At 40.1% G+C, this 18,854-nt stretch overlaps 2 protein-coding genes across 2 annotated transcripts; one reads left to right on the forward strand and one right to left on the reverse strand.

Moving 5' to 3' along the window:
* Positions 1–204: 204 nt before the first annotated feature.
* On the reverse strand, positions 205–7,439 carry LOC138612671 (protein mono-ADP-ribosyltransferase PARP6-like). Its single transcript, XM_069686048.1, has 23 exons — positions 7,374–7,439; positions 6,143–6,209; positions 5,337–5,356; positions 4,834–4,925; positions 4,681–4,741; positions 4,484–4,574; positions 4,321–4,387; positions 4,089–4,238; positions 3,868–4,009; positions 3,613–3,744; positions 2,455–2,550; positions 2,258–2,350; positions 2,060–2,185; positions 1,906–1,971; positions 1,697–1,764; positions 1,556–1,604; positions 1,269–1,381; positions 1,110–1,182; positions 939–1,008; positions 756–835; positions 602–665; positions 413–497; positions 205–301 (listed from the first exon to the last, which is right to left on the reverse strand). The coding sequence occupies exons 1-23, from the start codon at positions 7,437–7,439 to the stop codon at positions 205–207; spliced, it is 1,968 nt and encodes a 655-aa protein (XP_069542149.1).
* A 3,309-nt stretch (positions 7,440–10,748) lies between these two features.
* Positions 10,749–18,341, forward strand: pkmb (pyruvate kinase M1/2b). The gene is made up of 11 exons (XM_069685714.1): positions 10,749–10,797; positions 12,190–12,368; positions 12,515–12,606; positions 13,731–13,862; positions 13,969–14,155; positions 14,244–14,514; positions 14,598–14,748; positions 14,833–14,985; positions 16,583–16,749; positions 17,572–17,753; positions 17,914–18,341. Exons 2-11 carry the CDS (start codon positions 12,218–12,220, stop codon positions 18,018–18,020), a joined length of 1,593 nt encoding a protein of 530 aa, XP_069541815.1. The 5' UTR covers positions 10,749–10,797; positions 12,190–12,217; the 3' UTR covers positions 18,021–18,341.
* Positions 18,342–18,854: the final 513 nt, after the last annotated feature.

Here is an 18,854-nt window from a genome sequence, read left to right on the forward strand (position 1 = left end):
TCTCCCTTTCAACCCAGCATTTTCTATTTAAACAAATGCTGGTAAATGTAATATAAAGCAGCTATTTTCATGTTCTAAACAAACCAGTAAGCCAAACTGGTTTGCTACAAAGAAACACATTCTGAGTCAACGTTCTTTATATGAAATCTGCACTCTAATCATAAAGAGCTGTGTAGATGCACTATACTGTTTATGTTTGTTTTCTCAGCACGGCTTTGAAGCAATTACTTGTATGATTTCCCTGTGGATCCTGGCTTCCTGAGTGTTGATTTGGACGTCTCCCACCTGACCGTTCTCATACCTGAGAAACACAAAAGCACAACATTGTAGAAACGTGGAACACAGTCTGGAAACTTTTCATTACAGAGGCAGCCAGAAAGGTTACATCTCTGCTGCTTCATGCTTTACTCACACAAAGAGGAAACGTGTGCACACGTGGTCGGATATCGGACACACCCAGATGTTCCCGTGTTTTTGAAGGTCTTTTGAAGTTATCACTGTCAAGACACACACAGTGAACTTTTATAAAACCACGCTTCAAACTGTTTCTTGTGTTATCAAATCAGCTGTCTTTAACACGTTTGTATTCTCTTAAATGTACCTTCACAGAGAGCAATGCAGTTTAAGTTCCCGTTCTGCAGGAATCTGGCATGCCCCATCTGCTCCTAACACAAAGAAAGAAAACAGACTGAGGTACAAAAACAAGAATCATTGTTCTGAATGCATCTCTCGGACAAACATGATAGATAACGTACCTGTTGGACTTGGTTCAAGTGGTTGTATTTCTTTATGAGTTCTTCTTTGGTGGGCATTTGGTGTCGCCCTTTACCCATCTCTGAAGGATCAGTTTCAAAAACATGCTCGATAAGTTATCTTTGTATAGATAAGTCAAAATGCACGCAGAATATTTTGCAAGGAAATGTAGTGTGTGACCGTACCAGAATATCCAAATGATATGCCGGAGATAGGACTCAGATAGATGCCTTTCCCATATGCAGCTCCATGAAGCTTTAACAGGAAACAGACAGAAGATGTGAGGTTGTGGCAACTTACTACATTAGGTAAATTAACTTAGCTCAAACAATACGAAACCCGTTTTCAAACTCTACCTGTAACTTTGTGTAGGAGGCATTAACCAGCCCGTTCCGCAGGATAGAGTGCCAGTTTTCAATGTGGGAACCACTGAAAGAGGAGGAAACTGTGCAACTATTCTGCATGTAGAGTTGTATTGTGATATGGTGGTCTTATTCTGCTTTGATTTCACTCACTGGAAAGCGAACGTGCTGCCATAAAGTTTCCTGGCGGTTTGAAAACGAGCCTCTTTGGAAGGCGGGCTGCTGATCAGCAGGTACTGGTGCGGCGTTTGCATGAACTTCAGTTGCTTTTGTTCACCAAGAGATAGAAAAAATAGAGCAACAACAATTCAAATTATATAAAGTAGAAAAAAGAGGATTTTATCTTAAATTTGGCTGCCGATTAGTCACTACTACTACTGTAAAACTTGCAACTGCTACGTCAAGACACCAGATTGTAGCTGCTAACTACTTTTTCATACCCTGTTCAGTGGAAGCTTGACAATGTGAGATCTGTTGCTCGCTAAAATCCTGTCATCAGACATGCAAAACACACACCTGGATATTAATCTCATGACATGAAGATGTAGAGGAGAATATAAACGCTGGTTTAGATCACTCACCATTGCAGTAAGGGATGAGCCAGAGGGTCTATTTTATCCATCTGCTTCTTTATTTCAGAGTATGGACCCTGGGTGTGATAAGACAAAATGTCATTCTTTTAATATTAATAAAACCATCAAGGAAACAATCAGCTTCAGATTCTCAGACAAGTTAAACCACATGTGAATCTTGAAAATTGTGTGATATATTTATATAAAACATTATTTACCTGTGCCAACCTCCTGATTAACAAGACACTGTCAAGAGCTTTTTGCAGCCTGTCGTAGCTCTTTCTCTGCCACAACAGAACAAACATCCTCAGAATAAAAAAACAACTAGAAAATTAAGTTAATAATTAGTCAATAGATGAGTTCAGCTGATACCTTGGGACTGAATGCCAGAGTTTTGGGGTTGTAGGGATCAACAACAGAAGGGTACGGCTCGAAGATGATGCTCTTGCGTGAGGACTGAAGAGCAGCTCTGCACATGGCCACCAGCAGGTCGACTACCTGTAGAGCAAATCCATTAAATACAGTAATTTTCTAGATTACGATTTCAAAATGCATATGTGTGTTACCGACCTCTGCACCAGTTGCCACCTCCTCAGTAGCTCCAGACATGACCCCCAACGTGTAAAAAGAAAACACACACAGCTCCCTGCTGCAAACCGCTGGCTTGGAACACACAAAGCAGAATAGTGACATTATATTCACTTGCAACTGTATTATTAGCTTTTCCTTCAGCTAATAAGTGACTAAATTTCTCTGTAGCAGTGTACCTTTAACATGGGGCCGTTCTGAAACACATGTCGCTCATCACAGACCACACAGTATTCATTCAGCGTGGGGATCCTCTGCTCAGCGTACCTCATGATCTGTCAACACAAAAAACACCATAAATGTAGCTATTCCAACTGACTGTCTTCTCTTAATGAACTGAAACACTTTAGAAGCTGGAATATTTTAGTTAACTGTTGTGCAACATTTGCTCGATGTTAAACATAAACTATTATTACATACATAAACTGTTATTCTGAGATTACACGTGTAGATTGCAGGAGATGAGATAACTTTTGATATAGACAATCTCACCACAAAGTCCACTCTGAAGCTTTTCTGGAACTTTCCATAGTATCAAACAATCGTAGCTAAAGAAGTTTGCTTAGTTTTCTAGGAATTGCACATGTAAGAATTAACTTTTTTTCTGAGTACTTTAAAGTTATAATCTTGAAGATCTCAGTTTCGCTCTCTTTGGCGGCACCTATGGCGATAAACGGTAATTGCGGGAGCACACTTCCCAGATATCCAGACAGTGCTGCATGTGTGACGTCCACGGTTGGCTCCGGTTGTAACTCTTGATTTTCCTCGCTGACGGTCGCTTTCCTTTTTAGACTGTTTGCCTTCATCTGAGCGTCCAATTTGTTTCTTTTCTTTGGATTTTCACTTATTGTTGAAGTTGTATCTGTAGTCATCGATCTTTTCTTTGTTTGTTCAGTCAAAGTAGATTACTGTTTACTCGCAACACTTGCAGAGACCGGAAAAGCAGTTACCTCATTCGGCAACAGATAGTGACTTAACAGACATTTATTTAAATGAAAATCTCCAAGATTATTACTTAAATCTCACATTTTTCTCTTCTCAAAAAGTTTTTTCACACATGGTGGAATACACACAAATGTAAAGGTAATTTTTCCACTTACAGATCTCTGCACTAAAGATTTGTTTTTTGGTTCTCTAAACTGAAAATGGCTCTTGAGATTTCGGCTGCTTCTGTTTTAACTCCTCCTTTATACAGTGCAACACAGACACGTAGCATTGCTCTTATCACTGCTGCACAGGATGTGGTCACCTCTAACTGACAGAACAAACTAGATTATGAGACACTTTCACTTTCCTGTTTGACAAAATATAATTGTTGTTGATTTCTTATGCTTCACCTGTGCTAAGAATCCGTGCTGCAGAGTCGGGGGGGTCTTGCAGTGGCCGATGGCCTGGGAGGAGAAGAGCAGCTCGATCAGCTGTTTGGTGCTGAGCTGTGCTGAGGACTTGACTGCAGACACCATCACCCTCTGTGGAAGAAAGGTGACAAAGACTATTATTAAACACTGACAGAGCTTATTAGGCAACCACAAAGTACTTAAATAAGAGATGTTTTTGAGCTGTCTTTTATGTAGCTGATAGATGGTCCCCACCTTTCCGCTGGGTGTGTAGGTAAAGAGCTCTCCTGAGGGATTCTTGATGGTGTAGGAAGTCGTATGATTGGTGAAACGGTTCAGTTTTATTGGTGGTATTATGATCCTTCCTCCTATTGTAGGCTCCTGGAAGTTATTGGACCTGATCGAGGTGAGAAAGAATGCAGTTTAGAGCATGTAGTTTATTTTCAATCAGCTTTAACAGCTATACAGCCACATACTTTGACGGTGGGAGCCAGATGCTGAGTCTGGCTCGAAATTTCTTGATGGTTCCGCTCGGCCTGAACCAGCTTTGTCTGCGCTTCCTTCTGACGACGATGTTCTCATTGGTCAGGTGTTTCCACTCCCGAGAGAGGAAGATTGTGAGAATACTGGGAAACAGATATTAAGAGTATAAAGGCTTTAAATCTTACGTTAAGAAATTTAATAATAACAGTCCAATTGAAGACTCACTTCTGTAGCTGCTTTCCAAGGCTGAAATTCTCCGCGTTCGATGGCTGAAAGACTTCAACTGAAGGTGCTGTGATGAAAAATAATCACCAAATCAAATGTCATATTTAATTAGTATTAATGTTCTTTCATATGTTCGGTTTGCAGCAGTATTGTTTATGCTCACCAGGTCCGTCCAGATACTGAGACAGAGAGAAGTGCAGACGGATAACAATGGGCTCTGATGGATTAATCCTCCAGGCCTTGGCCACCTCATGCTGTAGATACCAAACAGTGTAATCACATTAAACACACCAGGATGCAACAACAGCAAACATGCCATCACATTGTACTTGAATTGAGCGTACTTAAAACTCAACTTACATCCAAAAAGTCTGTATTTATGTTTAAGTCGATGTCCACATCATCGATGGAGCCAAACTCCCTAAAAAAAGGAAAGGAAAGGAAATTGTGGCGATGCAAAAAACCTGCAGAGATGCTTTCCTTTTGAGATAAATAATAAACAGATGTTCTGACCTGATAGAGACAGCAGAGTCTGAATACAAAGTCCGGACTGACTCTATGTCCGTGTCCAGCTGAGGGTGGTGATAGCATTCAGAGGCACAGCTCTCCTGCAGAGACAAACACCGACACTCTCACGTTATGGAGCAAACAGCTCAGCAGGAGGCCGAGCCGTTAAACCAGACACACATTAATACCACGGTGACTGAGATATAACATGTAGGAAACACTTTAACTTCACTTCTAGTTTCTTTTTAGCATTTATATATAGTACACAACAACAAATAGCTTTTATGTTAATGGACACGTTTACGGATGTATTTTTGAACCTTGACGAATGATTAAATGAACATGTTTTATACAATTTGAAATTATATATGTGATGTTTTTATTATATTTCATTTAATTATTTACTAAAGGATCGATTTATCTATTAATTGATAAATACTCCTTTACTATAATAACTTTAATTTGCCACAGAAGGCCATGAGATGCTGCTGAGAGCCCCTAAAAGAAACCCGGTAAGTAGAACTTAAAGCTCCTGTGAGGAGTTTTTCGCTGGTTATAAAACAGACTGAAATTAATTCTGATGACTCTATATGACCTACAAAAGCAAACCAGACCATTAGCGACAAGATTGATTATTTCTATATCAAAACATTCAAGTGAGTGATACATATGACTGCTAAAGAGAGAAGGATGAGACTTTTGTTAAAAAACATAACTTAAGCATGTACAGGACAAAATCAGCAGAGACACAAGAGGTACGGCTTTGTCCACAGGGGGCACCAAAATCAACACAAACAGAAAGTTCCTCACAGGAGCTTTAAGTTAATACGTTTTGGTCAAACTATTTCTCTGGATGGGAATAAACCTGAAAACTCAATGTATCTACGAGAGTTTAAGGCACATTTATAAACAGTTTTATACCTTATTATGAATGATTTGTACATTTGTATTAACAGCTAATAAATGCTAACTGTAAGGAGGTGTTCAAGAGCTAAATGTCACAACTGATATGGATGCTCCACTACAGTTGTAAATACTTAAATTAAATTAATTGAATTAAACTAAAGTCCTTGTACTTGTTTACAGCTAAATGACAGTTTAAACTGTTGATAAAGTGTTCACATTCTCGCTTCACATTTCCAGAAACACTTTTTTCTACAATCTGCAGGTCAAAAGGTCAAATGACCAAATGATAACTTTAAATCTTTAAATCATAACTACATGCATAATTTTTTCTCTTTACCCGAGTGTGTGAGGATTACTGTGATTGTGCTACATTTATATTTAAACCTCTAAAAGATAATGCTTACTTCACATGGGATATCGTCCATGTCACTGTCCTCATCGCTCTGGCTCTCTGACCACTGCTCGCTCTCCGTCTCCTGTCGGGTTAACGACAAAGTCAGTTCAATTAACAGATCCTCTTAATGACGCCGTTCATTAGTTCCCTATGTGCACCCAAACAACTACGTAGACTGACCCTGATTTCAGGTCACTTAGAGGATAGTATACTACTAATACTGTAGAGAATGTACATTTTAACAGAGACCATGTTGGCTTAATGGAATATATTGTTTGTCATACCAGCAGATTATATGTTGAATTTAAAATATACAAAAGAAAATATTCACAAAAAGTTGCTGATTTTAATAAAAAAATACATTCAGACAGTGTAATATTAAAAAATAATAAACAGGAGAACAACATGCAGTGCTTACAGACTCACCATGTGTTCAGTTTAGCATTTCTTCAGCAACAGTCACCAGTCTGTTTCCTCCACTGTGACACAACTAAACATAAAGCAGGAAAAATATCTGACTTAATCTGTTCAGCTGTCACTATATCATATATATATATTTTCACATTACTGTCAGTTTCTGGTAACTTCATTACCAAGATTATTTCTATTTTCCTCGCTTAATCTCTGCATTTTCAGGGCCGTAATTTAAAATGCTGAGTTCAGTATAATTGTGTCAGAAATGTCCTTACCTTTACTTCCTGAGACAAAAATAGAGTTCCCACATGTCATGATTGAACAAACAATGTCATGCTGTGACAAAAAAAATAAGTCCATGTGACCCTCAACTAAGAAATAACCTTAAATATTCCTGTTTAAAGGCTCTGCTGGCTGTTTGCGTTTGGCCGTCCTCTCCCTCCTCTGGTTTGGAGCAGCAGGAAGTCCCACATGTTCAGGCGTCACATGATTGGCTGCAGATACTGACAGGCTGATCAGCTGAACCAGGTCCAGACAAACAAACACAGGAGAGGCTGAGGATGGGACCTGCAGCTTTAAGTCTATCGCTCACAGTATCGTTGTCGTATTTGTTTGATATGAGTGCTATCGTCTCCACACATTGTAGGGTATATTCCTCAAACAAAAGATCTGTGAAATGATCCTGCAGACTCAGTTTCATGAATCAGTGTTGAGACTGTGAAGAGAACAAAGATCCCTTGTTGGCGGGGCTGAAGGACGGTGATGATGTTTGGCATTTATTAGTCTTCCTGTCTGCCTGCTGTGCTGCAGTCTGACCTTAATCTGCAGTTACCCTTGTTAGCAGTCGCCTGCTGCTCGCCAGTCTGGCCAGATTAGACACTTCTAGGAGCGCATACATCTGTGCAAGTCTTCTCTCAACAAGTGCTTTTCTTAGAGTAATCCACTTAGACATGAGTGGGCGTTTGTAATGTGGCCCTGTTTATTTATAGTGGGTGGGCATAGTATCATGAACCCCTGTACTTTATACTGACATTTTCAAGGCTGTGCATGAACAGACAGGATATAATAAAGTTAGTGAGTCAACATGTCTCAGACAAGCAACATAAAGAAATATTGATTTATACTGTATTGCAGTTTTGATGTCTTGTATCCACCCCCTTCTCAATGTATGCACATTCTGTTATGTCATAACATCCTGATCTGTCAGACCCACATGATAAATGAAAAACAGGTTCACAGTGATCACATTTCCACAGCAACCCCCTTTATGTAACATCTATAGTATCTGTTTTTAGGAACCAAACAGTCCGCGAGGCCAAACTGAAACAAATACAGCTTTAATACATGTATACAGGACATATTATTATTATTATTATTATTATTGTTATCTGTTACAGGTCTAAACCACCAGGGAGCTGAATCGCTTGACAATTAAGCATATAATTTAAGAGGGAATGCTGTTATACTGAATATCAGCACGGCTGTGATTATCTACTGGATCACAGCCGTGCTGATATTTAGTACAACAGCACTCCCTCTCGTGTGATATTGCTTAATTAACGGTACTCAGAACACCTGAAGCGGTGATACTTTAAATTAAAAGCCCCAGTGCTGTTATACTCTATATCAGCGCTCATGTAATGCCTCCTGTCCAATCAAATTACTCGGTTCGAACTAACTGGTGTATTATAACATCTAACAGCTTTAACATGACAGTAATCTAAGAAAAATATTTAATACATTATATGACGTACAATTGTTTATAAGATAGACTCAATAAAATACATGGGAGATGTTAAGTTAAATGTTTTTGTCACTCATTAGTAAAAGGCATCAAATTAAAAACTTTTTTGAGCATGAGATGCAGATAAAGTTTATAAAGCCCTTTGACCTGACACTGGAACTGATGTGTTATGATGGGGACAGATAACACAATCATCCACAAGAGGGAGCTGTTGTTGAGAAGAACAGGGATGGACCTACATGCAAACAGTTTGTCCTAAATCTGTACTAATGTGCGCAGTTTACTTTATTCTATCAAACTGTGACTTTGTTCCATCACTGAAAATATAACATCACAAATACATATTGAACTGTTTCTCCACAATTTGACTCTTTTCACTTCACAGAGAAGTTTTATCCCACATCTATTTATTTTAATGTTTTTCAACAATAGATTAACACCATTTCTTTCTTTTTTATGCAATGCATTCTGGGAGAATAGTGTCCATCAATAGCACATGCACACTCAAAATGCTGACTGTTTTGAGTATATAAACTTTAGTTACTATAGCAGTGTGAATGTCCAATTAGAATAAGTAGATTAAGGATGGTTGTGTAGTTATACAGTGTACAGTGTATCATACAATCAATTAGATATAAGAAATAAGAAATTCCTTTATGTAAGAGACAGTTCCAGATCAACACAATACTGTGTGTGTTATAGTTATGTTGTAAATAGTAAATGCAGTTTAGACACAATTGGACTTTGACCATTTCATTGGGTCATTTTAAAGGATTAATTCAGTATTAATGTCGGCCTTTAACCTGTCTTTATACTGGAAGTCAGTGCTGCAGGCAGTAGCTCCACTTGGCTTCAAGCCAACTTCACACTCATAGCTATAATAGTATCCTTAAATGGGTAGGAGGTGGGTTTAAGTCAGTTTGGAGTCGGATTTCTGCGTCTCCGATCATTACATCCATATGTTACAAAAATATTAAAGCACATATGAAACATATGACACATAACTGCAGAAGACATACTCGACTTTCAGGACGCTCTGTACATTCTAGTCCAATTTAGTTTGTTTTTCAGGGTCCCTTCAAGCATTTATTATTCAGGTTAATAAGCTGCCTCTTTAACAAATAAAAACTACAGCAGATTACATTTTTTATTTAATATGGCCACTTAAACTTGAGAAAGTAAAAATAATGTTTATCTTAAATAGAATTGCACATATAAACAAAGAGAGTTCCCCTATGAGCAGATACAATGATTGTATTACTCAGAAGAGCTGAGCACACACATGTTCATTGTATTAAATAACATTGAGGAGGAGTGTGCACTTGTTGAGCATGGCATGGCACGGATCTTGATAATGTCGTACAGTATGTTCCTCATATGATCCTTCATGGAGCCAAGTACAGCTCAACTATATATACTGTACACATATCATAACACACTGTACCATGACGAGATGAAAACCAGACATACACGCCTATTTTTGGAAAAGTTTGTCATCTGTTACTGTTGGAAGCGCTCTATTTGTTGTTACGACATTAAAGTCTAAGTGAATTTCAGACACGTTTACACTTTACGTTATGCCGCCCTGCATGACCAAAGATATGACAGTAAGTCTAATGTGCAAAAAAAGATAAAGAGATGATCTGTCAGCTTTAAATTCAAGGATACAAGCCTAACTATAAAAGGATGGGGGAATAGTTGAAATACACAGACAATTAAAATGAATTAAAGAACTAAGAAACAGTTTAATGCATGTGGATAAAATAGTCCTGGCATAGGAGGTGTGCATCTCAAGCAAATGAAAGCTTTAAACATTTTTAGTTTGTGTTTAGAGTTCAGGTGGAAGTGCAGACATCTGTTCCTAGAAAGTAGCCCTTATAAAACAAATATTGGGATTTCACCTTTAAAAGCTTTTTTTTAAAAGACAACTTTATTGCCATTTCAGACAGAACAGAGTTGTGAAGGCAATGAAGTAGGTCTAATAATAATAGAAAAAAGTATAAGATAGAGCAGAGTGAAAAATGGAGGGGAAATTATGATAAAAAAATGGCTATGATAATGTGTTTAGAATTTTATTTCGACTTTATTAATTTTTCAATGTATAATATAAAACAGAACAACCTCAATTTAATTTAAAGATCGTAAAACCTACTGTTGTTCTTAATTTAAGACCTAGGATCATGTTGAAGTATCAGTGGAGGGATTTTGGATTGGCCAGGCAAACAACACTCGCACCTGCGCTGTATTCTCGCTCCATATTTGTTTAACTTCGGTAGTTTAAGCAATACATTTGAGATTATATTTGAAATTAATGTATTGTAAAAACGTCTATTGGAAAAACATACATTAAACTTGCTATTTAAACGGTTAATCTTATCTTAACTACCGAGCCCTATATTCTGTATCACCGTGTACGTTTCACGCAGGAAAGTAGTTCCGGTTAGTGAGGGGAATAAAATCTCACTCCAGCAGGAGTAGTGGCGTCTTGGTCCCTGCAAAGTTCATCCAGAAGGTGAGTAAAAGCAAGTAGACTCAATATAATGACACTGAGAGAGAGGGAAGGGGATTTCATTGTAGTTTCTAGACTGAATGTTTAATCAAATTGTGTTTCCTGTCATGTTTTCGAAAAGTAAAACAACGAATTAAAACTGTGCGCAAACTTTATTTTGGAAAGTTGTGCGTGATAACAGTCATGGTGCATACATTTTTAAATATATGTTTAAAATACGGTATCTAAAATGTTATTTTGATCCGGAATATCAGGAGAGTGCACATTTATTTCGCACATATACTTTCTTTATACACACTGTACCACAAAGTAACTTTTAACTAACTTTGACTTTGACTCATTTATATGTCATAAATGTGTCTTGTTATTCTCCTATATATCCGCTCTACTTCTTGTGCTGCTGCAATGCTAAATTAGCCATTTTGGTATAAAGAAAGTTTGATGTTATTCTTTCTTATCTGAATGCTGTCCTTTTAGAGTAAAGAGGGTAATGCGATTAATATAAGCCTAACGTATGGCATGTTACTATTAACACAGCGTTGTAGATAGCATTACAGAAATACCTGTAAGGTGTCTCTGACCTCTCTTTAAACCTTATTATACCACATAAATATAAAAGACACTGCTCTTTTATCATAGGAGGATTTTTCTGATGTGCTTTTTTCTGCCTCTCCCGTCCATAGATACACTCAGCTGACCATGTTATTTTAGGTGTGCAGGAATGTCGTCCCAGTACACACACATAAACAATGTTTACACGCACTGACTGACAACACACGTCCGTCATGCTTGCTGCATGCCTCTACTGTAGCCGACTGTAAGCTGAGTCCTGATAACTGTCCTTCTAATGAACATTGTTTGGATTCTCCTGCAGCATTGCACCATGCACGGCAGCAAATGTAATGTGTTTTCACCTTCTTCAGCCTCTGTGACTAAAAAAAAAAAAAGTGAGCAGCTCGCCTTCTTCAGCTGCACAGAAACTCTCGCTGGAATGTGGGAGAGTGCAGTCAGGCAGGCACATACTGTCGTTGTTGCTTTTTTGCACCGGCTGTTCGGTCAGCTTGCACAGTCACTCTCCACTGGTGGAGGCTTAAAATTAATCCATGGAGAGGTCACACCTTACTATAAGTGTGCACTTTTCCATTCAGATGATTAATGCAACCTTAGAATAGTTTCTAGTTTACTTTCCACACTTTGAATATGTACATGCTCCTGTTTATGTAATCATTTGTTACTTCTTTATATCTTTTATTACCAACTCTAGATTTCAAGAATCATGGGTGCATTTACTTGAACTGTTTTCTGTCGGTGGCCCATGATAAAACTAAATCTCCTTTATGACCTATGAGACGTAAGAAAGGAACTTCACAGTTGTCTCCTTCTCTGTCTTCACAGGACTTTTCCTGCAGACACAGATCCAATCATGTCGAAGACAAAGGATATGGGCTCTTCGCTCATCCACACCCAGCAGATGCATGCTGCCATGGCGGACACCTTCATCGAGCACATGTGCCTGCTGGACATCGACTCCGAACCGGCTGTGTCTCGCAACACTGGCATCATCTGCACAATCGGTCAGACTCTTTAAACAAACCGGGCTGATTTATCTCATGTTACACACTAAATTCTAAGATAACCACGTTGTATGTTGGTTTTAAACATCCGAATGACCTTACGAACTTTATTTAGCTCAGTGTTTCTGTGTTTCGTCTCCATGCAGGACCTGCCTCCCGTTCTGTGGACATGGCCAAGGAAATGATCAAGTCTGGGATGAACATTGCAAGAATGAACTTCTCTCATGGCACACATGAAGTAAGTCAAGCACTCTTCCTTTTTTTCCTTCTCCTAAACTTTGTAGCCTGGACTCTGCATCACATGACCAATCACAGCAGGTGATTTACCACCTGAAACACCTGCTATGACATCACTGCCCCACGTGTGCAGGAGTACAGCATCTTAGAGAGTTTGAACCCAGACACACAGCAGCTCAGCAGTAGTTTGAGTGTGTAGATTTACCCTTTCCAGCCACAGCCATCAGTGTGACATTACTCTTGTGGCCCTGGTGACTGTCTGTGGCTGTAACGTGATCTATGAGCTTGTGCTCGCCACCTCAGTGCCAAGTCTGTGTTGTAGCTTGTGATTTGGTGAGCCACCACCTTATACAAGTGACCCCTCGCCTTTAAAAGTCATGGCTCTTTACCTTTTTCACCGTCACCTGAGCGGACGAGCTGTCAGACCTATCATTAGCTGAAGTAAGAACACCCACAGTTGATATTTGGATCTTCAAAGGTTAACAGTGGAGCTTTTTCTCAGTGTAACTCAACTCTCAGAGTGGCTTCTGAGCCGTCTGTGCAGTGCAGCTCTGCTAAATAGAAAATAGCAAATGTAGCCAGATTCTTAGCAGCAAAATAATCATAAAATTGATAATAAACACTCAAGTAAATCCTGTGAAAGCGGATGTGTACTTTGTTTCGAGAAGTCCAAAATAGATTTGACCTCTGTCTCATTGGTGTGTCAGTTGTCAGAGCAGATATTAATAGGTCTTCTTTGAGTGTCAGCAGCAACAGAACGAGTAAAAGGCATACATTATTAACTGGAGACGGTAATCAGGGTACACATAAGTACACAGACAGCCTAGCATCTGTACACATTACATAGGACATCAAAAGTTATACCTCAAATGTTTTGGAAACATTGAAACTGAACGATGCCATGTTAAAAATATGTGGCAGCTGTCTAGCTGTACAGCTTATAGTTATATAACAAGTGAGGGGCTTTCTGTGTGACTGCATGACCGAGTTTGTCCACCTGTTGTTGTCCTACCTTCATTTGACCTTTTAAGAACTTGAAACATTCTCCAGCTAAATAAAAGAAGCTACTACGCCTTTGATTTATATAGAGTTTTAATGTGGTGACATTTGTTTTAACTCCCACAGTACCACGCTGAGACCATCAAGAACATCCGTGATGCAACTGAGAGCTTTGTGCCAGGATCTTCTGAATATAGACCAGTGGCCATCGCTCTGGACACCAAGGGACCAGAAATCAGGACCGGTCTCATCAAGGGCGTAAGTTCTGGCCAAATACAAAAAGTCTCCAATAATTTTATGTAAGTTTAACGCAACACTTTTCATCCTGAGGCTGAACAAGCTCTCTGTCCCTGCTCTTGTTTAGAGCGGCACCGCTGAGGTTGAGCTCAAGAAGGGTGATACCATCAAGCTCACACTCGATGACCAGTACATGGACAAATGTGATGAGAAAGTTCTGTGGCTCGACTACAAGAACATCACCAAGGTTGTGCAGACCGGATTTCATATCTACATTGATGATGGTCTGATCTCCCTGAAGGTCAAGGAAGTTGGTAAGAACACAAAAAAAGTCCTGGTCGACTCTTTTTTTCTGATTTTGCTGATGAAATTTAGAAGTTTCTCTTTATTCTGTGTTTTAAGGAAACGACTACCTGATGTGTGAAATTGAGAATGGCGGTACTCTGGGCAGCAAGAAAGGTGTCAACCTGCCCGGAGCTGCTGTCGACCTGCCCGCTGTGTCTGAGAAGGACATTCAGGACCTGCAGTTTGGCGTGGAGCAGGGTGTTGACATGGTCTTCGCCTCTTTTATCCGTAAGGCTGCTGATGTTCAGGCTGTCAGGAAAGTGCTGGGCGAGAAGGGCAAGGACATCAAGATCATCAGCAAGCTGGAGAACCACGAGGGTGTGCGCAGGTGGGTGGACTCTCAGGAATCTGCGGAGATCTGAATCTTTGGAGAAACTAGTTGATGATCTGAATGATCTTTTTGTCTCATAGATTTGATGAGATCCTGGAGGCTAGTGATGGCATCATGGTTGCCCGTGGAGACCTGGGAATTGAAATCCCAACAGAGAAGGTCTTCATCGCCCAGAAGATGATGACTGGCAGGTGCACCAGGATCGGCAAGCCCATCATCTGTGCCACACAGGTCTGTGACATCAGTAGGACAGCTATTTTGTAGTAAAACAATTTGTAAAAGAAGAGTGTATCAGACAGTCTTGTTTTTTCTCAGATGCTGGAGAGCATGACCAAGAAGCCCCGCCCCACTCGCGCTGAGGCCAGTGATGTCGCCAACGCTGTGCTGGACGGCAACGACTGCATCATGCTGAGCGGTGAGACCGCCAAGGGAGACTACCCCCTGGAGGCCGTGCGCACACAGCACATGGTAAGAGCACCCCAGACTGGTCCCAAGTTTCAAAGCATGTTCCGTGTATGTGTGCACAGTATAGGGATATGTAATCGCAATCCTAAAGGCCATACCAGTGATTTCTTAATAATTCTGTATAATCATCATGCCCTTAAGTAACTTTAAGGTACATCTTCAGTTCAGTGATTATAAAGGTCATGAATGATAAACAAGTCAACGCATTGATTAAATGAAATTTCATTGTGCTACGGGTGGCAGTAGATGAAATGCTTCTGCTGAAGATAATGTTTCTTTGTGGTGTGAGTTCAGTCCTCTAAATCATGTAGAATAAAGGGAAAGGTAGTGTTTATTGATACGCTACGCTTTGTTACGATATGATAGGATATGATAGGATATGCTATGATACGGTACAATATGATACAATACGATACGATACAATATGATATAAAACAATACAATACAATACGATGCGATACAATATGCTATGATAGGATAGGATAGGATGCGATATGCTATGATACGATACAATACGATACGATACAATATGATACGATACAATATGATACGATACAATATGATACGATGCGATACGATACGATGCGATGCGATATGCTATGATACGATACAATACGATACGATACAATACGATACGATACGATACAATATGATACGATACGATACGATACAATACGATACGATACGATACAATAGGAAACAAAACAATACAATACGATGCAATACAATACGATACAATACGATACAATATGATTCGATACGATATGATACGATACGATACGATGCAATACGATACAAAAAAATACAATACAATACGATGCGATGTGATACGATATGCTATGGTAGGATAGGATAGGATATGCTATGATACGATACGATACAATATGATGCAATACGATACGATACGATACAATATGCTATGATATGATACGATGCACTATGATATGTTATGATAGGATAGGATATGATACGATACGATACGATACAATACGATACAATGCGATGCGATGCCAAACAATACGATACAATATGCTATGATATGATATGATGCGATACGATATGTTATGATAGGATACAATAAGATAAAATATGATATGGTGCACTTCATTGTCTCAGTAGTGAAATTTGTCTTTGGACTCGAATGCTGCACACATTTAGCTGTCTGCACATTGAACTAAAAAGCAATGAAAACAATCACCTTTCACATTGTGAGCGCGTCACTGGTATCAGCTTGGTTTTACTAACAGCTTGTTTAGTATTTTTTCTACTTGTTTTGTGTATCCCTGTTGGACCCGCCCCTTCCCCTTGTCCATCTGCTACCAAACAACTTGTCTTGCATTGTGCTTTAACCGTGTGATCATATTACTCAATTAGCATGTGTCTGAGGATCTGCAGTGCACAGCAACAGTCCCTGGACATCACCACCACCGCTGTTGTTTAGCTTCATGTCTGAGTGTGCTTTCAGGTATGAATACCTCTGCGACTGTCCCTTTGTTTTGTCCTTTTAAATACAAACTAACTCCTGCAGTTGAAACTGTCTGTGTGCCTGCAGCCCGACACAACTGTAATCTGTTGATTTGTTTTTCTTTTCGATGTTCAGATTGCCCGTGAGGCAGAGGCAGCCATGTTCCACAGGCAGATGTTTGAGGAGCTTCGCCGCACCTCTCATCTGACCCGTGACCCCACAGAGACCATCGCTATTGGTGCCGTTGAATCTTCCTTCAAATGCTGCGCCAGCGCCATCATCGTGCTTACCAAGTCTGGAAGGTGAGAGTCTAAGACGAAGTCCTTCCTGTTTATCTCCTCTGCACAGCTCTGAGTCATACTCAGCCCACTGTGAGCAAAGAATCTGATGAATTATAATATCACTCTATCCCTCCGCCTCCACTCCCACCCGAACACAAGCCCCCGGCTCTTATGAAGTGTGCCAACTTTCACGGCACTCACAATCTGTGCTCCACATGTGACCTTTTTAGATCTGAACCCTGACATTTAACAAGTTAATTTTAACTCCCTGTTCACTCCTCTCCATTTGGGAGTTCATCATCACAACACATGCTACAGAGGACGTAAAGCTGTCAGCTGGAAGGATTTCCTGATAATAATGGTCTAATTAAAGCAGCTTAATCCACGTTTACAGCCACATGACTGCTGTATGTGACAGGAGTTGCGGTCGAGAATTATCACTAGGATATGCTGTTCCTGTTCCTTTAAACTCTTTGAAGCTTCATATCATCCTTCAGCTCATGGTTTCTGCTGTCTGCCCACAAAAGTTTTCATTTACACCACACTCATCTTGTCATTTTCAGCTGTGAAAAAAGCCAAACGCTCTGAAAACCCACTGTGTACTACCTGCCAAGAACTTAACACAGTTAGCAGGTGGCTTGTGTGTATAGCAAAGTGTTCTAGCTGCGGAAGAGACACATATATCAGCAGACTTAAACAGGACTTACAATCACAAAACAAAGGCAGACAATTACAACTTGTCTGCACTGCTACAAAGTGGCTAACGAATCAGATACTGCAGAGGTGGAATACAGATGTATTCGGTTTTGTATCTTTGTAATAACTTGTACCTTTGTCCTGCAGGTCTGCTCACATGCTGTCAAGATACAGGCCCCGTGCCCCCATCCTGGCTGTGACCCGCTGTGGCCAGACCGCCCGCCAGGCCCACCTGTACCGCGGTGTGTACCCTGTGCTCTACACCAAGGCCGCCAACGACGTCTGGGCTGAGGACGTCGATCTGCGTGTGAACTTTGCCCTGGAATATGGTGAGTGTTTAGGTGGATTGTTGTGTTGAAAATATTCTTAAAAGAGGGACTTTTAACAGATTGTGAAAAGCAAAAAGGGGTGGATGAATTTCATGCTGTAGCCAGGATTCACAATTTCATTAAATACATGTTTTTTCACCCTTTTTTTCTCTATTCGTAGGCAAGCACCGCAAATTCTTCAAGTCTGGTGATGTGGCCCTCGTTGTGACAGGCTGGCGCCCCGGTTCCGGTTACACCAACACCGTGAGAGTTGTGCTGGTGCCTTGAACCTCATCAAAGGACATTAGTCACCACTCCTCTTCCCCCTCTACTGTAACCTGCCTTTCCCCTGCATCAGACTTCTTCTCTCAACTGAAACTCAAACCCACGCCGCTTCTTTTAAAAGGACTGTTGATGAAGTCGATCACAGACAGTAACTCCCTGATTCCATTCACCCATATGTGTAATTTATTGTCTTAATCCTGCTGCCAGAGACTGAACTCAGAACCTTTTAGCGGAAACTCTTCTGTCATGTGTCTGTTCAAAAGACACGCAGGGTGAAATTCAGTGTTCCTTTTGCATGCACTGTGAACTCAACTCCAAGTACATGTTTTGGTTCTTTAGATGCCCAGGGATGAACATACAGATGTACTGTTATTGCTACAGTGTTTCATGCTGAACTGAAAGTGACCTGACATGACTGGGTGTCCATCCATTAAAAGAAACTCTTGGGTCAATGGTACTTGTCTTCCTCTTGTAATCACTCTAAACTGAAACAACAATTTCATTCAGATTTCTGCTGGGATGTGTTTCCTTTTATAACTGATGTGGGGATGCATTGTAGTAAATAAAGGAGAAGCCTCATTATAGAAGATTGAAACGCTAAAACAAAGAGCATCTGAATAAGAAAAAGAAATCCTGTTTGTTATGACAACAGGGCGCTGGTTTAGCTCAGTTGGTAGAGCAGGCCCACATATACAGAGGCTACTGTCCCCGACATTTAACTCGATGACAGGTTCGACTCCCGTGCTGTCGAACACTTGGTGCATGTCATCCCAACCACTCCTCAGATTTCCTGTCTCTCAGCTGTCCTAAACGTTAAAGGCAAAAGCCAAAGACAAA

The sequence above is a fragment of the Semicossyphus pulcher genome, unplaced genomic scaffold (assembly GCF_022749685.1).
Source record: "Semicossyphus pulcher isolate SPU_LCO1_2020_fin unplaced genomic scaffold, fSemPul1.0.p SCAF_8, whole genome shotgun sequence".
In the NCBI taxonomy this organism is placed as follows: domain Eukaryota; kingdom Metazoa; phylum Chordata; class Actinopteri; order Labriformes; family Labridae; genus Semicossyphus; species Semicossyphus pulcher.

What these genes read in the sequence shown, in the direction of transcription:
- LOC138612671 (XM_069686048.1), bottom strand. Translation starts at nt 7,439, where the DNA reads ATGTATGCGCTCCTAGAAGTGTCTAATCTGGCCAGACTGGCGAGCAGC. An exon ending in CCTACACACCCAGCGGAAAG is followed by an intron (nt 3,745 to 3,867) that starts GTGGGGACCATC and finishes TTTCTTCCACAG; the next exon opens with AGGGTGATGGTGTCTGCAGT. An exon ending in AGCACGGATTCTTAGCACAG is followed by an intron (nt 2,551 to 3,612) that starts GTGAAGCATAAG and finishes TTGTGTTGACAG; the next exon opens with ATCATGAGGTACGCTGAGCA.
- pkmb (XM_069685714.1), top strand. Translation starts at nt 12,218, where the DNA reads ATGTCGAAGACAAAGGATATGGGCTCTTCGCTCATCCACACCCAGCAG. An exon ending in TGGCATCATCTGCACAATCG is followed by an intron (nt 12,369 to 12,514) that starts GTCAGACTCTTT and finishes GTCTCCATGCAG; the next exon opens with GACCTGCCTCCCGTTCTGTG. An exon ending in CCGTGCGCACACAGCACATG is followed by an intron (nt 14,986 to 16,582) that starts GTAAGAGCACCC and finishes TTCGATGTTCAG; the next exon opens with ATTGCCCGTGAGGCAGAGGC.